Below are 20,731 nucleotides of genomic sequence, written 5' to 3' on the forward strand. Positions count from 1 at the left end.
AAAGTGGGTGTTAGCTTTGGGGATGACTAGTGTGATATACCTGCTGGAGCATCTGCTACGGGTGGGTGTTATGGTAACCAGTGAGCTGAGATAAGGCAGAGCTTTACCTAGCAAAGACTTATAGATGACCTGGAGCCAGTGGGTCTGGCGACGAATATGTAGCGAGGGCCAGACAACGAGAGCATAGAGATCGCAGTGGTGGGTGGTATATGGGGCTTTGGTGACAAAACGGATGGCACTGTGATAGCAAACTGGATGCAGTCTGAGTAGAGTGTTTGAGGCTATTTTGTAAATGCCATTGCCGAAGTCGAGGATCGGTAGGATAGTCAGTTTTACAAGGGTATGTTTGGCGGCATGAGTGAAGGAGGCGTTGTTGCGAAATAGGAAGCCGATGCTACATTTATGCAATCGGTTGAAGTGCATGCATTTAGTTTTTCTAGCGTTTAAGAGCAGTTGGAGGCCACGGAAGGAGTGTTGTATGACATTGAAGCTCGTTTGGAGGTTTCCAGAGAAGGGCCAGATGTTTACAGAATGGTGTCGTCTGCGTAGAGGTGGATCAAGGAACCACCCGCAGCAAGAGCAACATCATTGATATATACAGAGAAAAGAGTCAGCCCGAGAATTGAACCCTGTGGCACCCCCATAGAGACTGCCAGAGGTCCGGACAACAGGCCCTCCGATTTGACACACTGAACTCTATCAGAGAAGTAGTTGGTAAACCAGGCGAGGCAGTCATTTGAGAAACCAAGGCTGTTGAGTCTGCCAATAAGAATACAGTGATTGACAAAGTCGAAAGCCTTGGCCAGGTCGATGAAGACAGCTGCACAGTACTGTCTTTTATTGATGGCGGTTATGATATTGTTTAGTGCCTTGAGCGTGGCTGAGGTGCACCCATGACCAGCTCTGAAACCAGACTGCATAGCGGAGAAGGTATGGTGGGATTCGAAATGGTCGGTAATCTGTTTGTTGACTTGGCTTTTGAAGACTTCAGAAAGGCAGGGCAGGATGGATATAGGTCTGTAACAGTTTGGGTCTAGAGTGTCTCCCCCTTTGAAGAGGAGGATGACCGCAGCAGCTTTCCAATCTTTAGGAATCTCAGACAATAAGAAAGAGAGGTTGAACAGATTAGTGATAGGGATTGCAACAATGGCGGCGGATAATTTTAGGAAGAGAGGGTCCAGATTGTCTAGCCCAGCTGATTTGTACGGGTCCAGGTTTTGCAGCTCTTTCAGAACATCTGCTATCTGGATTTGGGTGAATGAGAAGCTGGGGAGGCTTGGGCAGGTAGTTGTGGGGGGTGTGGAGCTGTTGGCCGGGGTTGGGGTAGCCAGGAGGAAAGCATGGCCAGCAGTAGAGAAATGCTTATTGAAATGCTTATGCTTATTCTCGATTACCATAGATTTATCGGTGGTGACAGTGCTTCCTAGCCTCAGGGCAGTGGGCGGCTGGGAGGAGGTGCTCTTATTCTCCATGGACTTTACAGTGTCCCAGAACTTTTTGGAGTTAGAGCTACAGGATGCAAATTTCTGTTTGAAAAAGCTAGCTTTTGCTTTCCTAACTGACTGTGTGTATTGGTTTCTGACTTCCCTGAAAATGCTAGTGCAGTACGCTAGTGCTAGTGCATGCTAGTGCAGTACGCCACAGGATGTTTATTTAAGATGGTGAGGAAATTACTTTTAAAGAACAACCAGGCATCCTCAACCTAGGGGATGAGGTATCCTGGAAGGATATTGACCCGGGCCAGGTCAATTAGAAAGGCCTGCTCGCAGAAGTGTTTTAGGGAGCGTTTGACAGTGATGAGGGGTGGTCGTTTGACTGCGGACCCATAAGAGATGCAGGCAATGAGACAGTGATCGATGAGATCCTGATTGAAAAAGCAGAGGTATATTTGGAGGGCAAGTTGGTCAGGATAATATCTATGAGGGTGCCCATGTTTACGACCTGATTGCAGCTAGCTTGTCTCTCTGCAGCCGAGCTGGTCTGGTGTCTCGGTTAACGAAGCAGATAATGTTGGAAATAATGTGGAAGCACTGAAAAGTTATGTCAGTGTCTGCATCCCATAGGGATTCTTCATTGGATCCGAAAACACCAGCAAGGATAAGAACCCCACAGTATGCATGTAAATGAGTTTGGTCCATCTCCTTCCATCTCTCTCCAAAAACACGCCTTCTCTCCAAATTAGTGCAGTCCAGAATGATTTTCGGGATGGTGTCTAGGATGAATAGTTCAAAAGAAGACTTTATGTCCTGCCCACGAGTAACCACCATCCGTGTCGGCACTCCTTATCACATTGGCAGCCATGCGGGGCTGGCTCATTCCTTAGGCAAGAAGACCATTCAATAAAAAAAAAAAAAATGTACATCCATATTTGTCCTCCTGCAGGCTGCTGATGAGCTGGTTGCTGACGGGCTGGTCCTGGGCTAGCTGATGGTCAATCTCATCCTCTTTTTCTAACTCACTGTCAGACTCCGAATTGACAGAGATATGATCTTCCAAAGTGGAAGATGCTCCTTCCACACTAGCTTCTCTCTCTGAGCAGAGATTATTTTTGCCATACAGATTGATTATGGTAAGGAGCCACACATGCAAAGCTAGTTATTTGTTGTGTCCCCCAATTTGCACCTGGCTGGGGTAGAATGTGGGAAAATACTGCATTTTCTACAATGTATCGAAATAATGTATTATCCAGGTTCCCGCAAAACATTATGTAGTTTCACACACTACAAAGGGTAAAGTGTGCGAGAAAATTTGGAGACAGGCAGACAGACAGGTTCTTTGTGCTATGTTGAAAACAGCAGGCCCAGGGAGGAGGAAGACAGAGTGAAGGCACATAGCAAACCTTTTGGTTTCATTTTTACTTGTTTATACCTACACACACACTTTTCCACACTTTTATGACCCGATCCCCACATATGTAATATAAAAATAAGGGGGGTGCAGTGTGCACTCAATGAAAATGATTTATTTTACATGTTCTCCACAGAAAATGAGCCAAGGCCAATGAGTAGCAGGTTGAAAAAATAATTCATTGTATAATTTTTCTTTTAGTAAACATTGAAAATGGGTCTCACAGACCCGAACACCACTCAAGGGTTAATCGCCTCCGCATAGGAGATTCGATTAACCGCTCTAAGTTTTGCTACCTCAATCTCCTTCACCCTTACAAAGCATTCCAGGAACTCGGGATCATGATCCCACCACAATTGCAACACCGTTGTCCTTCTACACACTCTTCTTCAATATACTCTGTCCGTCTGCAAACACTTGAAACATCAATCAATCAAAGTATTTATAAAGCCCTTCTTACATCAGCCAATGTCACAAAGTGCTGAACAGAAGCCCAGCCTAAAACCCCAAACAGCAAGCAATGCAGATGTAGAAGCACAGTGGCTAGGAAAAACTCCCTAGAAAGGCCGGAACCTAGGAAGAAACCTAGAGAGGAACGAGGCTCTGAGGGGTGGCCAGTCCTCTGTGCCGGGTGGAGATTATAACAGAACATGGCCAAGATGTTCAAACGTTCATAGATGACCAGCAGGGTCAGATAATAATAATCAACGTGGTTGTAGAGGGTGCAACAGGTCAGCACCTGAGGAATAAATGTCAGTTGGCTTTTCATAGCTGATCATTCAGAGTTAGAGACAGCAGGTGCGGTAGAGAGAGAGAGTCCAAAACAGCAGGTCCGGGACAAGGTAGCACGTCCAGTGAACAGGTCAGGGCTCCATAGCCGCAGGCAGAACAGTCCAGAGCGTTGGTAACTGTGCTGCTAGCCACAATTACGTTTTATGCCGACGTTTACTGACTAGCCATAATCAACGGGTGTCATAAATTCCTCAGATATTCTGCGCTCTGGCACACTGTGTTCTGAAATAGGAGTAGACAGCCAGAGGGAATTGACAAGGTCCATTGAGAACGCACCACTATACTAAACGTTGGGTAGTTAGCTAGCTAACATACCGGTACATACTGCTGTAATGATATGCTATGCGGTTCGTAAGGACAGCGTAGCTAACACATTGTCAGCCAACATAACATGTAACTTATTTAAAAAGTAATTACTTTATTAAATTCTTAACATTTGTCATAATTAGTTAAAGCAATTAATTCGTATCTGCTCTCGTGAGACTTCCGCTGCATATTTTCTTCAAAAAAGTTGTGAAGCCACGCCCAGTGGGGATTCCTCTCAAAGCAAGAATGTCTGTCTCCACACTGAGCTGCCAGTTAATGCCAACCAGAAACGCCAGCTGGCAAAGTCCAAATAAAGAGTTGGCCAAATCAGTGTTGGATAGTGTGGATTCACACTCGCTGTCTGCACAAGCATCAGGAAATGCCTCCCCTGTCTCCAGGGGACAGTCAGATCTGCAGCTGCATGAATTCCTACTCTAGTCTAGGCACATCTGTTCAACATTGCAAGAATTGCAATATCTTTCATAGCGTGAGCTGCCTCCTTCTTGATATGTGCAAATAAGAGGGCCATAAAGTAAACTTAGTGATGGTGACAGTCCTACAGGAGCAGAGCGAGAGCAGTGGATTATTACCAAGGCGAGGAAGCCATAGAGATGGAGGTGTTTCCACCTCACAAGGATCCACTTGATGACTTTGAAGCAAGAAGCTCTACCCCCCTGCCCATTCATTTTAATGGCTGTTGCAAAACTGCAAATCCAGACCCTGGGGTTTTCTGCCTCACCTGCAGGGTCTTCCACACTAGTGCCTGCAAAGAGGTGGAGATGTGCCAGGGAAACCATGGGATCCTTCAGTTGGGTGTCTGCACAAGTACGCCAGGGTGAAAAAGGGTCCCTTTAATCCTGTGTAGGTACTGCAGTGCTGAGGTACTGCAAAGACTGTTGGTATAGAACACCACTTAATTATGCTTGTGCCCAACATTTTCACCAGTCATCCTCAGTTTAAATGTAGAAATACATTGAAAGGCACTTAATGTACATTGGGAAAAGCACAGATTTAAAACAATGTCCTAAAAGGCTCCTTAGAATCATTATCCCTCCATAAAAATAATGCAAATCACGTACACTTACAGTGCCTTCAGAAAGTATTCACACCCCTTGACTCTTTCCACATTTTGTTGTTACAAAGTGGGATTCAAATGGATTTAATTGTCTTTTTTTGTCAATGATCTACACCAGGTATTCCCAAACTGGGGGTACACGCGAAATACCAACACAATGGCAAATACAGGTAGCCTAGTCAAATAATTAACATCCAATCACATTAACCATTACTCTCTTGCGGGAATTCCCCTAACGGTCCGTATGTAGCCAAACATAGCTGCTGCTCATGTTGGTATATGTACTGATGGCGTAAAAGCCATGACAGGGAAACATATTGGAGTGGTAACGCCCATGCAAGCAGTTGCTCCCGACGACACTTGGGTACACTGCAGCATCCACCGGGAGGCTCTTGCTGCCAAGGGAATGTCTGACAGCTTGAAAGACATTTTGGACACTACAGTGAAAATGGTTAACTTTGTTAAAGCAAGGCCCCTGAACTCTCGTGTATTTTCTGCACTATGCAATGATATGGGCAGAGACCATGTAACGTTTTTATAACATACTGCACTGGTTATCAAGGAGCAAAGTATTGACGCGTTTTTTAAAATTGAGAGCTGAGCTTAAAGTTTTCTATACTGACCATCATTTTCACTTGTCTGACCGCTTGCATGATGACTAGTTTCTCACACGACTGGCCTATCTGGGTGATGTTTTTTCTCGCCTGAATGATCTGAATCTAGGATTACAGGGACTCTCTGCACTATATTCAATGTGCGGGACAACATTGAGGCTATGATTAAGAAGTTGGAGCTCTTCTCTGTCTGCATTAACAAGGACAACACACAGGTCCCTCCATCATTGTGTGATTTTTTGTGTGCAAATGAAGTCAAGCTTACGGACAATGTCAAATGAGATATAGCGAAGCACCTGAGTTGGGTGCGCAATTACTTTCCCGAAAAGGATGACACAAACTGGATTCATTATCCCTTTCATGCCCTGCCTCCAGTCCACTTACCGATATCTGAACAAGAGACTCATTGAAATTGCAACAACCGGTTCTGTGAAAATTGAATTTAATCAGAAGCCACTGCCAGATTTCTGGATTGGGCTGCGCTCAGAGTATCCTGCCTTTGCAAATCGTGCTGTTAAGACACTGATGCCCTTTGCAACCACGTACCAATGTGAGAGTGGATTCTTGGCCCTCACTAGCATGACAACCAAACACAGGCACAGACTGTGTGTGAAAAATAATTTAAGACTGAGACTCTCTCCAATACAACCCAACATTGCAGAGTGATGTGCATCCTTTCAAGCACACCCTTCTCATTAACCTGTGGTGAGTTATTCACAATTTTCGATGAACAAATAAGGTTTTATATGTAAGATGGTTAAATAAAGAGCAAAATTATTGATTATATTATTGTTTGTGCCCTAGTCCTATTAGAGCTCTTTGTCACTTCCCACGAGCCAGGTTGTGACAAAAACTCACCCTCCTTCTTATGATTAATAAATGTATCGTATAGTGTGTGTGTGGCAGGCTTACAATGATGGTAAAAAAACAACATTTGAGTGTGCACTGACCCTTGTGCTGGAGGGAGTACACAGCTGAAGGTTGAATGTTTGAAGGGGTATGGGACTATAACAAGTTTGGGAACCACTGAACTACACAATAATCATGTCTAAGTGGAAGAAGAATTCAAACATTTGTAAAAAAAAAAAATATATATATATATATATATATATATATATATATATATATATACAGTGGGGCAAAAAAGTATTTAGTCAGCCACCAATTGTGCAAGTTCTCCCACTTAAAAATATGAGAGGCCTGTAATTTTCATCACAGGTACACTTCAACTATGACAGACAAAATGAGAAGAAAACAAATCCAGAAAATCACATTGTAGGATTTTTAATGAATTTATTTGCAAATTATGGTGGAAAATAAGTATTTGGTCACCTACAAACAAGTAAGATTTCTAACTCTCACAGACCTGTAACTTCTTCTTTAAGAGGCTCCTCTGTCCTCCACTCGTTACCTGTATTAATGGCACCTGTTTGAACTTGTTATCAGTATAAAAGACACCTGTCCACAACCTCAAACTGTCACACTCCAAACTCCACTATGGCCAAGACCAAAGAGCTGTCAAAGGACACCAGAAACAAAATTGTAGACCTGCACCAGGCTGGGAAGACTGCATCTGCAATAGGTGAGCAGCTTGGTTTGAAGAAATCAACTGTGGGAGCAATTATTAGGAAATGGAAGACATACAAGACCACTGATAATCTCCCTCGATCTGGGGCTCCACGCAAGATCTCACCCCGTGGGGTCAAAATAATCACAAGAACGGTGAGCAAAAATCCCAGAACCACACAGGGGGATCTAGTGAATGACCTGCAGAGAGCTGGCACCAAAGTGACAAAGCCTACCGTCAGTAACACAATACGCCGCCAGGGACTCAAATCCTGCAGTGCCAGACGTGTCCCCCTGCTTAAGCCAGTACATGTCCAGGCCCGTCTAAAGTTTGCTAGAGAGCATTTGGATGATCCAGAAGAAGATTGGGAGAATGTCATATGGTCAGATGAAACCAAAATATAACTTTTTGGTAAAAACTCAACTCGTCGTGTTTGGAGGACAAAGAATGCTGAGTTGCACCCAAAGAACACCATACCTACTGTGAAGCATGGGGGTGGAAACATCATGCTTTGGGGCTGTTTTTCTGCAAAGGGACCAGGACGACTAATCCGTGTAAAGGAAATAATGAATGGGGCCATATATCGTGAGATTTTGAGTGAAAACCTCCTTCCATCAGCAAGGGCATTGAAGATGAAACGTGGCTGGGTCTTTCAGCATGACAATGATCCCAAACATACCGCCCGGGCAACGAAGGAGTGGCTTCGTAAGAAGCATTTCAAGGTCCTGGAGTGGCATAGCCAGTCTCCAGATCTCAACCCCATAGAAAATCTTTGGAGGGAGTTGAAAGTCTGTGTTGCCCAGCAACAGCCCCAAAACATCACTGCTCTAGTATTGAGATAAACTTTTGTTATTGACCAAATACTTATTTTTCACCATAATTTGCAAATAAATTCATGAAAAATCCTACAATGTGATTTTCTGTTTTTTTTCCCCCTCATTTTGTCTGTCATAGTTGTAGTGTACCTATGATGAAAATTACAGGCCTCTCATCTTTTTAAGTGGGAGAACTTGCACAATTGGTGGCTGACTAAATACTTTTTTGCCCCACTGTACGTGTTGCCTTCAATTCAAAATACCCTTAATTTGTAATAATTTATACATTAGCTTTAGCCCACCCAGGGATTAAAAGTGAAGTGCCAAACTCTTGTATATTTTTCTATTTTGGGCTCTTGGTAGGTCCTTATATTTCCCTGAAAGTGACCTTTGTTTTCCATTATAATTTATCCAGTCTCATTTTCCGTTGGGATCTGGAGCCTTAAACTTATGTTATGAGTCTGAAACCAGTGATTAAATGTTGCAGGTCAAGATTTATGATAATACTGCCAAATGTGGTAGGTGTTTGTTTTCATTATTGGTTATTTTTTCTGCAGATATTTGAATTAAAATGGGATTTAAAATAGGAACAGATGTCTCTCATGCTGTGCTCTTTAGATGTTGTTTAAATGTAGGATACTACAGCATATAAAAGCTATTCAGTTTTTTCTTTACTTCCAACATTCAGCAATATTGTCTCTGTGGTCAGCCATCTGGTGACACCACAGTTTAGTCAATATTTTCTCTGTGGTCAGCCATCTGGTGACACCACAGTTTAGTCAATATTTCAGTTCCTTTAAAAATGTCCACACAAATTAAAACAACTTGCAAGAGAATTGAATATTCATCCAGACTATAAATCTGCCTTCATAAATACATGATTTATTATTCCGAATTTACAGTTTAATCAGTCAAAGGAAAGGTTTCAGAATGATCTTATCTGCTGCCATGTTATGTCCAAGAACTGTCTTTAAGTGCTGTGGGTCAATCAGGGTGACTAGGTTTGTTTGAAACGGCTACTCGTTCTTTGCTGCCCAGTTCACGTTAATGAATGTTTTACTGTCCATGCGGTCAATGTATAGGACTCCATCCAAGTGATCCATCTCATGCTGTAGGATGCGTGCGGGCCAGCCGCTCACTTGCCAGGTCACAGGCTCTGCCTTCTCATTCAAGCCTTTGACACAAAAAATTAAAACATTAATAAAAAAAACAAACGCATGCCTAATTAATTTGATGTTGACCAGCCATGGGCCGAGAGATTTAGGTTAGATGGCTGTTTCGGGTACATTAAATCTGGGGTGTAATCATTACTCCAAACAGTTGCAAAACATAACTTTGATTTTTTTTTTGCTGTTCTCTGGAACACGTTACTTATCTCACCTGAGACTTCCACAGAGAGGTAGCGTGGAACAGTGGCCGAGAACCCCGAGATGCTCTCACAGGCTTCCTGGAACAGAACTGTGCGTCCATCTAGGACTCGCAGCTGTGGGTTGATAAAGATCCGCAGAGGCACAGTGGTCAGACCGCGGGCTTCACGTGCAGCAGGCAAGCTGTCCTCCAACATGCGCTCTGGGAACTCCAGAGCTAAGATACGAAGTGGCACTCCAACTTGAGGTGCACTCAGTCCCACACATTCAAATTTCCGCATCACCTTTACCATGGTGTGGATCACCTCCTGAACCTCCGGACCCTGTACTGCCCCAGGGTCCACCGCTGCAGCCTGGGCTCGCAGCACCGGTTCACCCACTTGGCAGACATGGGGGTATGGAGGACTTGGTGGGGGCTTGATCTTCTGCTTCATGTACTGTAGGTAGGAACGAACCTTGATGTTTGTAGAATAAGATCGGTTGGGGGCCATGCAGACAGGCACTACCCAGCCAATGGATCCAGTGGAATGGGGCCATGGGGCTTTTGAAATACACATTCTGTAAGCACGAGTCAACAGCGCTGAAGAGCACACAGTTATATTCATGGCTGGGTTCAATCCTGGCACTAGTCAGTCTGCTACAGTCCTGCAGGAGACAAGGAAAAAACTGTAATGAAGGAAGTCAACAACTTAAATATGGTCAACAACAAATTGGTGTTGGGCAAAGATTGGTATAGATGCACATAAAAAATGGCCAGTTTACCAAATCAATATGTTGTGACCCGGGTATGACCAAAATAATTTCACATTATCACATGACAAGTTTACATGTTGAGCAGCTAACCTAGCTAGTAAGCTAATAGCTACAGCAGTTAGTTAACTCACTGCACACGATACTGAAACCACGCAAATACAATGAACTCGAGTATCCTATCCCATGCAAGTGTTACACGTTTCCATAACATAAAACGTTACCCTAAATTGTATTATATTGATTGCAGTAGCAACAGCGATGCCATTCTAATACTGTAGTTCATAAATTCATAAAAATACACACGAGCGTGTAATGCCTTGAAGATAATCACTTCCTGGTCAATTATTTCGTCAGGTCTTCAAAATAAAGGTTCTTTATTGTGGAAACGTGAATATATATATTTTTTAATCTAACCTTTATTTAACTAGACAAGTCAGTTAAGGGGGTAAATATTGATTAACATATAATAATTTGTGCTGTATTGTACGCCTACCGATCATATTTTTATCGGTTGTGTTTTGTACATATTTAGCAGGTTCCATTGAATTTTGACAAGGTCTTTACGGTCCTGGCCCGGAAGTATTTGGCCGTGTTGTATTGGCTGTCAGTATGTTGTGTTCAAAACAACTGGAAGGTCTGTCAGATCATAACGACAGTGACCTTCATTTCGGAACGTGCTGACGCGTATGCCGACCGGCTTGTAGGGGCAGACAAGGGATGCATTTATTTTATATAGTAAACATCCATCAATGATTTGGTTATTTATTATCTATAATAAAACCAACCGTTCTAAATGCAAAGTGGTAATCAGATGTCTTATTCAAGCTCAGCTTGCAAGCCTATCATGATGTTTGCCCTTTTCATAGTTACTTGTCTTAACCAGTGGTTATTTAGCGTGTAAATGTTGGTGGGGCAAACTCCCCCAATTTTTTTTAGATGCATGCAAGCAAAGCCACTAAACAACACAACATTAACAATACATTAATTATAATTGCACTATAAAGGTGACAAACGGTGCCCACAAACTGTTAGGGCCTACATAAAACTGTCCCAACAGCAGAGCTTTCTTTTCAACACCATGGAGTGAATCCTTACCACCACTACACCTGGCAGGCTTCCTGCTTTGCAGAGTTGCAAAGAAAAAGCCATATCTCAGACTGGCCAATAAAACTAAAAGACTAAGATGGGCAAAAGAACACAGACCGGTGAGCCCCAGTCTCTTTTCTGCTCCCCACACACTACATCCAGCTCCAAAAGTTTTTAAGACATTTTAAACTGGAAAAAGAGGCAGTCACAGTTTTAACTAAACACCGGTCTCTTCCCTCTCTTGTGCAGGGGCGGGAACCAGTTTGTCCAGTGTGTAGGCATGCTACTGGCGAACCCACAACGGTTTGGCGCAACGTGGCCCACCCTGTTCTGCTGAACCGGCACCGGGAACTGTCCTGGATGGTCGCCCATGAGATCTTCCCAGTCAGGGCCGTTATGCACTCCCGGGGCATGGCGAGGACACCCGCATGCCCCCGACCAGGCTGCGGCCAAGATGAGTCGGTGAAATACTTGCTCTGGGAGTGCAGAGCCGCCAAGGACCTGTGGAAGGAATCAGACCCCCGGATCTCCTTGTGTCTGCCAGCAGGGGACGACCTAACGCCCCAGTGCTGTATGGGGTGGGCCGAAGGCCTATTCCACCAAAGACCTTCACCAAGCTCTGGCCCACCCTCACGTGTCTGAAGGAAGCACTGTGGTCCTCCCGCAACCTGCTGGTAGCAAAACGAGTAGAGACCACCCCCCAGGCAGTGGCCATGATAGCCACGGAAGCCCTGGGATGGTACAGATGAAAGGAGGCCTCGACCCCCAGGCGAAGGGTCCACCACAACACCCAAGGTCCCAGCGGTCACTGCCTGACAGTGCTGCGGTGCCTAGGGTGATGCGCCTAGGGGAGGGATCTCCTCTGGGCCCCGAAGGACAGGACGGTTGATTTGGAAGAGCAGGAGGAGGCAAGTTGATAAGGATTCACCCCGTTCATGTACAAAGGACCAAAGACAGCTTTTTAACAAAGTGATTTTTTTTAACATGTTTTCATGTCTTTAAAAAATATATTTTGTACACATTTTAAATGGCTTTTTATACAAGAAAACGTACTTTTATTCATGGTTGTTTCTATTGTTTAAAAAAAAGCAACATGTACTTTTTAACTAATTTAAATGTAATATTCAAATGCTGTTTTTATGCTTTTATGCTGTTTTTATGTGTATAAATGTTGTACAAATATAAATGAGCTTTGTAACAATACAACTTTTCCAAAAGAAAAAAAAGAACACAGACACTGGACAGAGGAACTCTGCCTAGAAGACCAGCATCCCAGAGTTGCCTCTTCACTGTTGACGTTGAGACTGGTGTTTTGTGGGTACTATTTTATGAAGCTGCCAGTTGAGGACTTGTGAGGGGTCTGTTTGTTAAACTAGACACTCTAATGTACTTGTCCTCTTGCTCAGTTGTGCACCGGGGCCTCCCACTCCTCTTTCTATTCTGGTTAGAGCCAATTTGCACTGTTCTGTGAAAGGAGTAGTACACCGCATTGTACGAGATCTTCAGTTTCTTGGCAATTTCTCGCATGGAATAGCAGTCATTTCTCAGGACAAGAATAGACTTGTCACGATATTCGTATGGAGGGGACCAAAGCGCAGCGTGGTTAGAATACATTCTTCTTTATTGAACGAAGAACACGAAGAACACTTAATTAAACAAAAAACAACAAAACGATAAAAACGACCGTGACCGCTATATAAACACTGTGCTAACATGCAACATAACATAGACAATAACCCACGAAATACCCAAAGAAGATGGCTGCCTAAATATGGTTCCCAATCAGAGACAACGATAAACACCTGCCTCTAATTGAGAACCAATCTAGGCAACCATAGACCAACATAAACACCTAGATGAAAACAACCCCATAAATCTACAAAAAACCCTAGACAGTACAAACACCCTAGAATAAGACAAAAACACACATATCACCCATGTCACACCCTGACCTAACCAAAATAATAAAGAAAACAAAGAATACTAAGGTCAGGGTGTGACAAGACTGACGAGTTTCAGAAGAAATGTTGTTGTTTCTAGCCATTTTGAGCCTGTAATCGAACCCACAAATGCTGATGCTCCAGATACTCAACTAGTCTAAAGATGGACAGTTTTATTGCTTCTTTAATCAGACAACAGTTTTCAGCTGTGCTAACACAATTGCAAAAGGGTTTTCTAATGATCAATTAGCCTTTTTAAAATGATAAACTTGGATTAGCTAACACAACGTGCCATTGAAACACAGTGATGGTGTTTCAAGTGATGGTGATGGTTGCGATGGTTGCTGATAATGGGCCTCTGTATGCCTATGTAAATATTCCATTAAAAACCAGCTGTTTCCAGCTACAATAGTCATTTACAACATTAACAATGTCTACACTGTATTTCTGATCAATTTAATGTTATTTTAATGGACAAAAAAACGTGATTTTCTTTAAAAAACAAGAACATTTCAAGGTGAGCCCAAACTATTGAACGGTAGTGTACATGTAGGTAGAGTTATTAAAGTGACTATGCATAAGTAATAACAGAGAGTAGCAGCATCGTAAAAGGAGGGGAGGGAGGCAATGCAAATAGTATGGGTAGCCATTTGATTCGATGTATCGTATCTGTGACTATCATTAAATGTGAAGACTGTTATTTTATCAAATCAATTCAATTATTATTACGTGATTAAACTAATCATGTAAACTTTAATTAACTATGAAGTCAGGGCACCACGGGAAAAGGTTTATAGAGTCTCTATTTCCCGAATCGACTCTTCAGATACTTTTATATCTTTTCGATTAGTCTTCAATTAATGTATTATTATTACCTCATCAGTTCTCATTACTGAATGTCGCAAAACCTTGGATATCTGCACAAACCCTAGTCTCCATAATGAATCAGCGATCTACAAATTGGCGTAATTATTTATTTACTAACTTGCTAAACAAATCACAGTAATACATAAACACATAATATTGGTTACGGACACAATGCATTGATAAGTACCTAGTGGGCTAAACCGGCTTGGTAGACAATGGAAAGGGTTGGGGACAGGAAAAGAGCAGGAAAGACTAAATGGATTCACTACACACAGTTGATAATTATATTGCACATGAACGGCCGCTCATTCAAAAATAATTGCAATACATATATTTACGCCCATATGTCGTTGTTGTCTCTCTGTTGGAATCGCCAGTCTGTCTGCTGAAGAGTCAGTTCATTAGAGAGTCTCTGGTTAACTTCCCCAGAAGTCACAATGTCTTTCGTGGTTGTATCTTTCTCAGCAGCTCTGGATAGTGTCTGTTGTAATGGATATGCGAGTGTACAGATTGTTGTTGCATAGAATAGATGCTTCCGTGGTTGTCAGTATTCTCTTACTAGATTTATGTAATTTCCAGCTGCAGACTAGTAATTCTACATCTATGATTTTCTCTTATTCTGTAGTGATTGATGGTCTCAGAGTTCAACCATTTCCAGCCGTGTAGCCAATGCAACACGCTGTATGGTCTCCATGGCCTATAGAGTTGTAGTTCTTAACCATTTCGCATGTAGCGTCAGCTGCATGTCTTCTAGTCCAATGGCCTATGGAGTTGTAGGCATTTCAACGTGGGGACTCTGTCAAGGCGTTCTCTGACTTTAATGTACATTTTGTAGGAAAGTGGGTTTTATACTCTCTGGAAGAAGGGGTGGTTCTATGTTGCCTAATGTAATGTCTGGGCTCATTTAGAAGGCTTACATCACATTTAATCTTCTCACAAATAGTTTCATATGTAATCACATATGTTTCACAACATTTAGATGTAAACCTGATAATTGAGAAGTAGCAGAAGACACAAACAGAGATACGGTAATGTGGGTTTCCTGTCCTTCATGAGATCACCAAATGGAACACACCCATCATGACTGTCCCTTATGTGTCCACGGACCACTCCCACATTCTCAATAATATAAATATTGTTTAATTATTCAAACTTTTGATGTCCAAAGGTTTCTCTGTGTTCCACAGTTTACATTTCAAGCTCGAACACTAGAGAGCACGCTGTAGAGCAAACCCACTGTAACCTGATCATTCAGATCGTCACAGGAGAGTTATGACAGATGTTCAGGAGTCTTATGGCTTTGGGGTAGAAGCTGTTTAGAAGCCTCTTGGACCTAAACTTGTCGCTCCGGTACCGCTTGACCTGCGGTAGCAGAGAGAACAGTCTATGACTGGGCTGGTTGGGGTCTTTGACAATTTTTAGGGCCTTCCTCTGACACCACCTGGTGTAGAGGTCCTGGATGGCAGGCAGCTTATCCCCGGTGATGTACTGGGCTGTAAGCACTACCCTCTGAAGTGCCTTGCGGTCAGAGGCAGAGCAGTTGTCATACCAGGCAGTGGTGCAACCAGGATGCTCTCGATTTTGCAGCTGTAGAACCTTTTGAGGATCTCAGGACCCATGCCAAATCTTTTTAGTTCCCTGAGGGGGAATAGGCTTTGTCGTGCCCTCTTCACGACTGTCTTGGTGTTTTTGGACCATTCTAGTTTGTTGTTGATGTGGACACTGAGGAACTTGAAGCTCTCAACCTGCTCCACTACAGCCCTGTCGATGAGAATGGGGGCGTGCTCAGTCCTCCTTTTCCTGTAGTCCACAATCATCTCCTTAGTCTTGGCTAGATTGAGGGATAGGTTGTTATTCTGGCACCACACGGCCAGGTCTCTGACCTCCTCCCTATAGGCTGTCTCGTCGTTGTCTGTGATCAGGCCTACCACTGTTGTGTTGTCTGCAAACTTAATAATGGTTTTGGAGTCATGCCTGGCCATGCAGTCGTGGGTGAACAGGGAGTACAGGAGGGGACTGAGCACGCACCCCTTGGGAGCTCCAGTGTTGAGGATAAGCGTGGAATCCATGCTTCACGATTGTTTTGATCATGAGGACTGGGATATGTTCTGGATAGCCTCTGAGAATAACATTGATGTATACACGGACACGGTGACTGAGTTCATCAGGAAGTGTATAGGGGATGTTGTTCCCACTGTGACTACATCGGTAAGGCAATCAAACAGGCAAAACGTCAGTACAGAGACAGTGGCGTCGCAATTCAATGGCTCAGACATGAGACGTATGTGGCAGGGTCTACAGACAATCACGGATTACAAAGGGAAAACCAGCCACCAACGTCTTGCTCCCGGATAAGCTAAACACCTTCTTCGCCCACTTTGAGGATAACACAGTGCCACTGATGCAGCCCGCTCCCAAGGACTGGCTATCGTTCTCTGTGGCCGACATGAGTAAGACATTTAAGCATTTTAACCCTCGCAGGCTGCCAGCCCAGATGGCATCCCTAGCCGCATCCTCAGAACATGCGCAGACCAGCTGACTGGAGTCTTTACGGACATATTCAATCTCTCCCTGTCCCAGTCTGCTGTCCCCACTTGCTTCAAGATGTCCACCATTGTTCCTGTACCCAAGAAAGCAAAGTTAACTGAACTCAATGACTATCGCTCCATAGCACTCACTTCTGTCATCATGAAGTGCTTTGAGAGGCTAGTTTGGGATCATATTACCTTCACCTTACCGACACCCAAGACCCACTTCAATTTGCTTACCGCCCCAATAGATCCACAGGCGATGCAATCACCATTGTGCACACTGCTCTATCCCATCTGGACAAGAGGAATACCTATGTAAGAATGCTGTTCATTGACTATAGCTCAGCCTTCAACACAATAGTACCCTCCAAGCTCATCATTGAGCTCGGGGCCCTGGGTCTGAACCCCACCCACAGGTGGTGAAGGTAGGAACCAACATCTCAACTTTGCTGATCCTCAACACAGGGGCCCCACAGTGGTGCGTGTTCAGCCCCCTCCTGTACTCCCTGTTCACCCATGACTGCATGGCCACGCAAGCGTCCAACTCAATCACCAAGCTTGCAGGTGACACAACAGTAGTAGGCATCACTGACAATCTGAAATGGTCCACCCACACAAACAGTGTGGTGAAGAAGGCGCCACACGCAACAGCACCTCTTCAACCTCAGGAGGCTGAATAAATTTGGCTTGGCCCATAAGATCATCAACAGCACCTCTTCAACCTCAGGAGGCTGAATAAATTTGGCTTGGCCCATAAGACCATCACAAACCTTTCAGATGCACAATTGAGAGCATCCTGTCAGACTGTACCACTGCCTGGTATGGCAACTCCACCGCCCTCAACCGCAGAGCTCTCCAGAGGGTGGTGCAGCCTGCCCAACGCATCACCACGGGCACACTGCCTACCCTCCAGGATACCTACACCACCCGATGTCACAGGAAGGCCAAAAATATCATCAAGGACATCAACCACCCGAGCCATGGCCTGTTCACCCCGCTATCATCCAGAAGGCGAGGTCAGTACAGGTGCATCAAATCTGTGACCGAGAGACAGAAGTTATTTTTCAATCTCAAGGTCATCAGATTGTTAAATAGCCATCACTAGTCGGCTACCACCCGGTTACTCAACCCTGCACCTTAGAGGCTTCTGCCCCATGTACATAGACATGGAATCACTGGTCACTTTAATAATAGAACACTAGTCACTGTAATTGTCATGCCTGCTCCTGCTCTCCCTCTCTGGCGCTCAGGGGCGCCAGGCTTCCCTTCATTACGCACACCTGTCACCATCATTATGCGCAGCTGCTCAGTATGGGACTCACCTAGACTCCATTACTTTGTTGATTACCCCCTCTATATCTGTCTGCTCCTCACTTTGTTCCCTGTGTCAGTACTTATGTCGTTATTTTTCCCCTGTCCATACTCTGTTCCTGTTCTGTTTCATGTCCGTTTTTCATTAAATGTTCACTCCCTGTACATGCTTCTCGTCTCCAGCGTTGATCCTTACAGTAAAAATGTTTACTCATTTCATATGTATAACCTGTATTCTATTCTACTGTATTTTAGTCAATGCCACTCCGACATTGCTTGTCCTAATATTTATATATTTCTTAACTCCATTCTTTAACTTTAGATTTGTGTGTATTGTTGTGAATTGTTAGATACTACTGCACTGTTGGAGCTAGGAACACAAGCATTTCGCTACACCCGCAATAACATCTGCTAAATATGTGTATGTGACCAGTACAATTTTATTTTATCTGAAACACCATTTCATAAAGCTCCCGACGAACAGTTCTTGTGCTGCTTGCTGAGGCAGTTTGGAACTAATTATTGAGCATCAGAATTCAGATTAAATTTCAGTAACAGTTTTTAATAGGCCCAATTTAACCGGGTGTGGTATAATAACCCTTTACATACCACAATACACACTCCAGATTCTTACTGACCTAGATTCTTACACAATAATGAGTGTCACCTCAGGAATGGTTGTATTTCATGCAGGGTTATGTTGAGTCAAAGAGGTGTCTGTTTGATGGCGTGGGTTAAATATGACCCAGAGCTTCTGAGTGGACTGCTAAATCTTCTGACCAATCATTGTGAACCTCTTTTTCAATGACCAATCAATGACGATCACTTTATTGGAAATTGGGTACATCACTGAGTTGGCACCATGCAACAGGGTGATTCCATGCCAGCGGGAGAGGAACATATTTTTGGTATCTCAGTCAGATTGTTCTGGCAAATTCTCACATAGGAACTTAAGTGGTAGGAAGGATGTTTAACATGTTTTTTGACATTTGTATCACAAACCATTTTTGAGAAAATCATGATGAAATTGACGATTTCAGTCCCATTGTTAGACCTACAGTACCAATCAAAAGTTTGGACACAACTGATCATTCAATGGTTTTTCAATATTTTGGATATTTTCTACATTGTAGAATAATAGTGAAGACATCAAAACTATAAAATAACACATATGGAATCATGTAGTAACAAAAAAAAGTGTTAAACTAATCAAAATATATTTTATATTTGAGATTCCTCAAAGTAGCCACCCTTTGCCTTGATGTCAGCTTTGCACCCTCTTGGCATACTCTCAACCATCTTCATGAGGTAGTCATCTGGAATGCATTTCAATTAACAGATGTGCCTTGTTAAAAGTTAATTTGTGGAATTTCTTTCCTTCTTCATGCATTTGAGCCATTCAGTTGTGTTGTGACAAGGTAGGTGTGGTATATTCGGTAATAGACCAAGCCCATATTATGGCATGAACAGCACAAATAAGCAAAGAGAAACAACAGCCCGTCCTTATTTTAATACATGAAGGTCAGTCCATACAGAACATTTTAAAGAACTTTGAACATTTCTTCAAGTGCAGTCGCAAAACCATCAAGCGCTATGATGAAGCTGGCTCTCATGAGGACCGCCACAGGAAAGGAAGACCCAGAGTTACCTCTGCTGCAGAGGATAAGTTCATTCGAGTTAGCAGCCTCAGAAATTGCATCCCAAATAAATTCTTCACAGAGTTCAAGTAACGGCTCCATCTCATCATCAACTGTTCAGAGGGGACTGCGTGAATCCTGCCTTCATGGTAAAATTGCTGCAAGGAAACTACTACTAAAGGACACCAATAATAAGAAGAGACTTGCTTGGTCCAAGAAACATGAGAAATATCAATCAATCAAATGTATTTATAAAGCCCTTCTTATATCAGCTTATGTCACAAAGTGCTGTACAGAAACCCAGCCTAAAAACCCCAAACAGCAAGCAATGTAGGTGTTGAAGCACAGTGGCTAGGAAAAACTCCCTAGAAAGGCAAGAACCTAGGAAGAAACCTAGAGAGGAACCAGGCTATGAGGAGTGGCCAGTCCTCTTCTGGCTGTGCCAGGTGGAGATTATAACAGAACATGGCAAAGATGTTCAAATGTTCATAGATGACCAGCAGGGTCAAATAATAATAATCACAGTGGTTGTCGAGGGTGCAACAGGTCAGCACCTCAGGAGTAAATGTCAGTTGGCTTTTCATAGCCGATCATTCAGAGTATCTCTACCACTCCTGCTGTCTCTAGAGAGTTGAAAACAGCAGGTCTGGGACAGGTAGCACGTCCGGTGAACAGTTCAGTATTCCATAGCCACAGGCAGAACAGTTGAAACTGGAGCAGCAGCACGGCCAGGTGGACTGGGGAGAGCAAGGAGTCATCATGCCAGGTAGTCCTGAGGCATGGTCCTAGGGCTCAGGTCCTCCGAGAGAGAGAAAGAAAGAGAGTTTGAGAAAGGAAGAGAGAAAAAGAGAGAATTAGAGAGAGCATACTTAAATTCACACAAGACACCAGATAAGATGGGAGAAATACTCCAGATATAACAGACTGACCCTAGCCCCCCGACACATAAACTGCAGCATAAATACTGGAGGCTGAGACAGGAGGGGTCCTTGAAACAGTCTTGATATGTCAAGACAATCAAGATTAATTGTCAGATTCAACAGAAGATCTCTTTATTTACAAATAGACATTAGACTGGTGGAAATCTGTCCTTTGGTCTGATGAGTCCAAATTTGAGATTTTTGGTTCCAAACCCGGTGTCTTTGTGAGACGCAGAGTAGGTGAATGGATGATTTACGCATGTGTGGTTCCCACTGTGAAGCATGGAGGAGAAGGTGTGATGA

The 20,731-nt window shown here is 43.5% G+C and overlaps 1 protein-coding gene across 4 annotated transcripts; it reads right to left on the reverse strand.

Moving 5' to 3' along the window:
* Window positions 1-8,876: 8,876 nt before the first annotated feature.
* LOC112219103 (peptide deformylase, mitochondrial) lies at window positions 8,877-10,493 on the reverse strand. Of its 4 annotated transcripts, none has more exons than XM_024380316.2 (3): window positions 10,440-10,493; window positions 9,397-10,028; window positions 8,877-9,190 (listed from the first exon to the last, which is right to left on the reverse strand). In XM_024380316.2, exons 2-3 carry the CDS (start codon window positions 9,986-9,988, stop codon window positions 9,033-9,035), a joined length of 750 nt encoding a protein of 249 aa, XP_024236084.1. In that variant the 5' UTR covers window positions 9,989-10,028; window positions 10,440-10,493; the 3' UTR covers window positions 8,877-9,032. The 4 variants fall into 4 exon arrangements, with proteins under 4 accessions (XP_024236084.1, XP_024236082.1, XP_042157412.1 ...); XM_024380314.2 differs by having other exon boundaries at window positions 10,358-10,482; XM_042301478.1 differs by lacking the exon at window positions 10,440-10,493 and adding an exon at window positions 10,268-10,337.
* Between the last annotated feature and the right edge of the window lie 10,238 nt (window positions 10,494-20,731).

This window comes from Oncorhynchus tshawytscha, linkage group LG19, assembly GCF_018296145.1.
Source record: "Oncorhynchus tshawytscha isolate Ot180627B linkage group LG19, Otsh_v2.0, whole genome shotgun sequence".
NCBI lineage: Eukaryota > Metazoa > Chordata > Actinopteri > Salmoniformes > Salmonidae > Oncorhynchus > Oncorhynchus tshawytscha.

Excerpts from the sequence above, each read along its gene's own strand:
- LOC112219103 (XM_024380316.2), bottom strand. The coding sequence starts at position 9,988 with ATGAATATAACTGTGTGCTCTTCAGCGCTGTTGACTCGTGCTTACAGA. Across the intron at positions 9,191-9,396 it reads CCTCTCTGTGGAAGTCTCAG|GCTTGAATGAGAAGGCAGAG; the intron begins GTGAGATAAGTA and ends TTTGTGTCAAAG.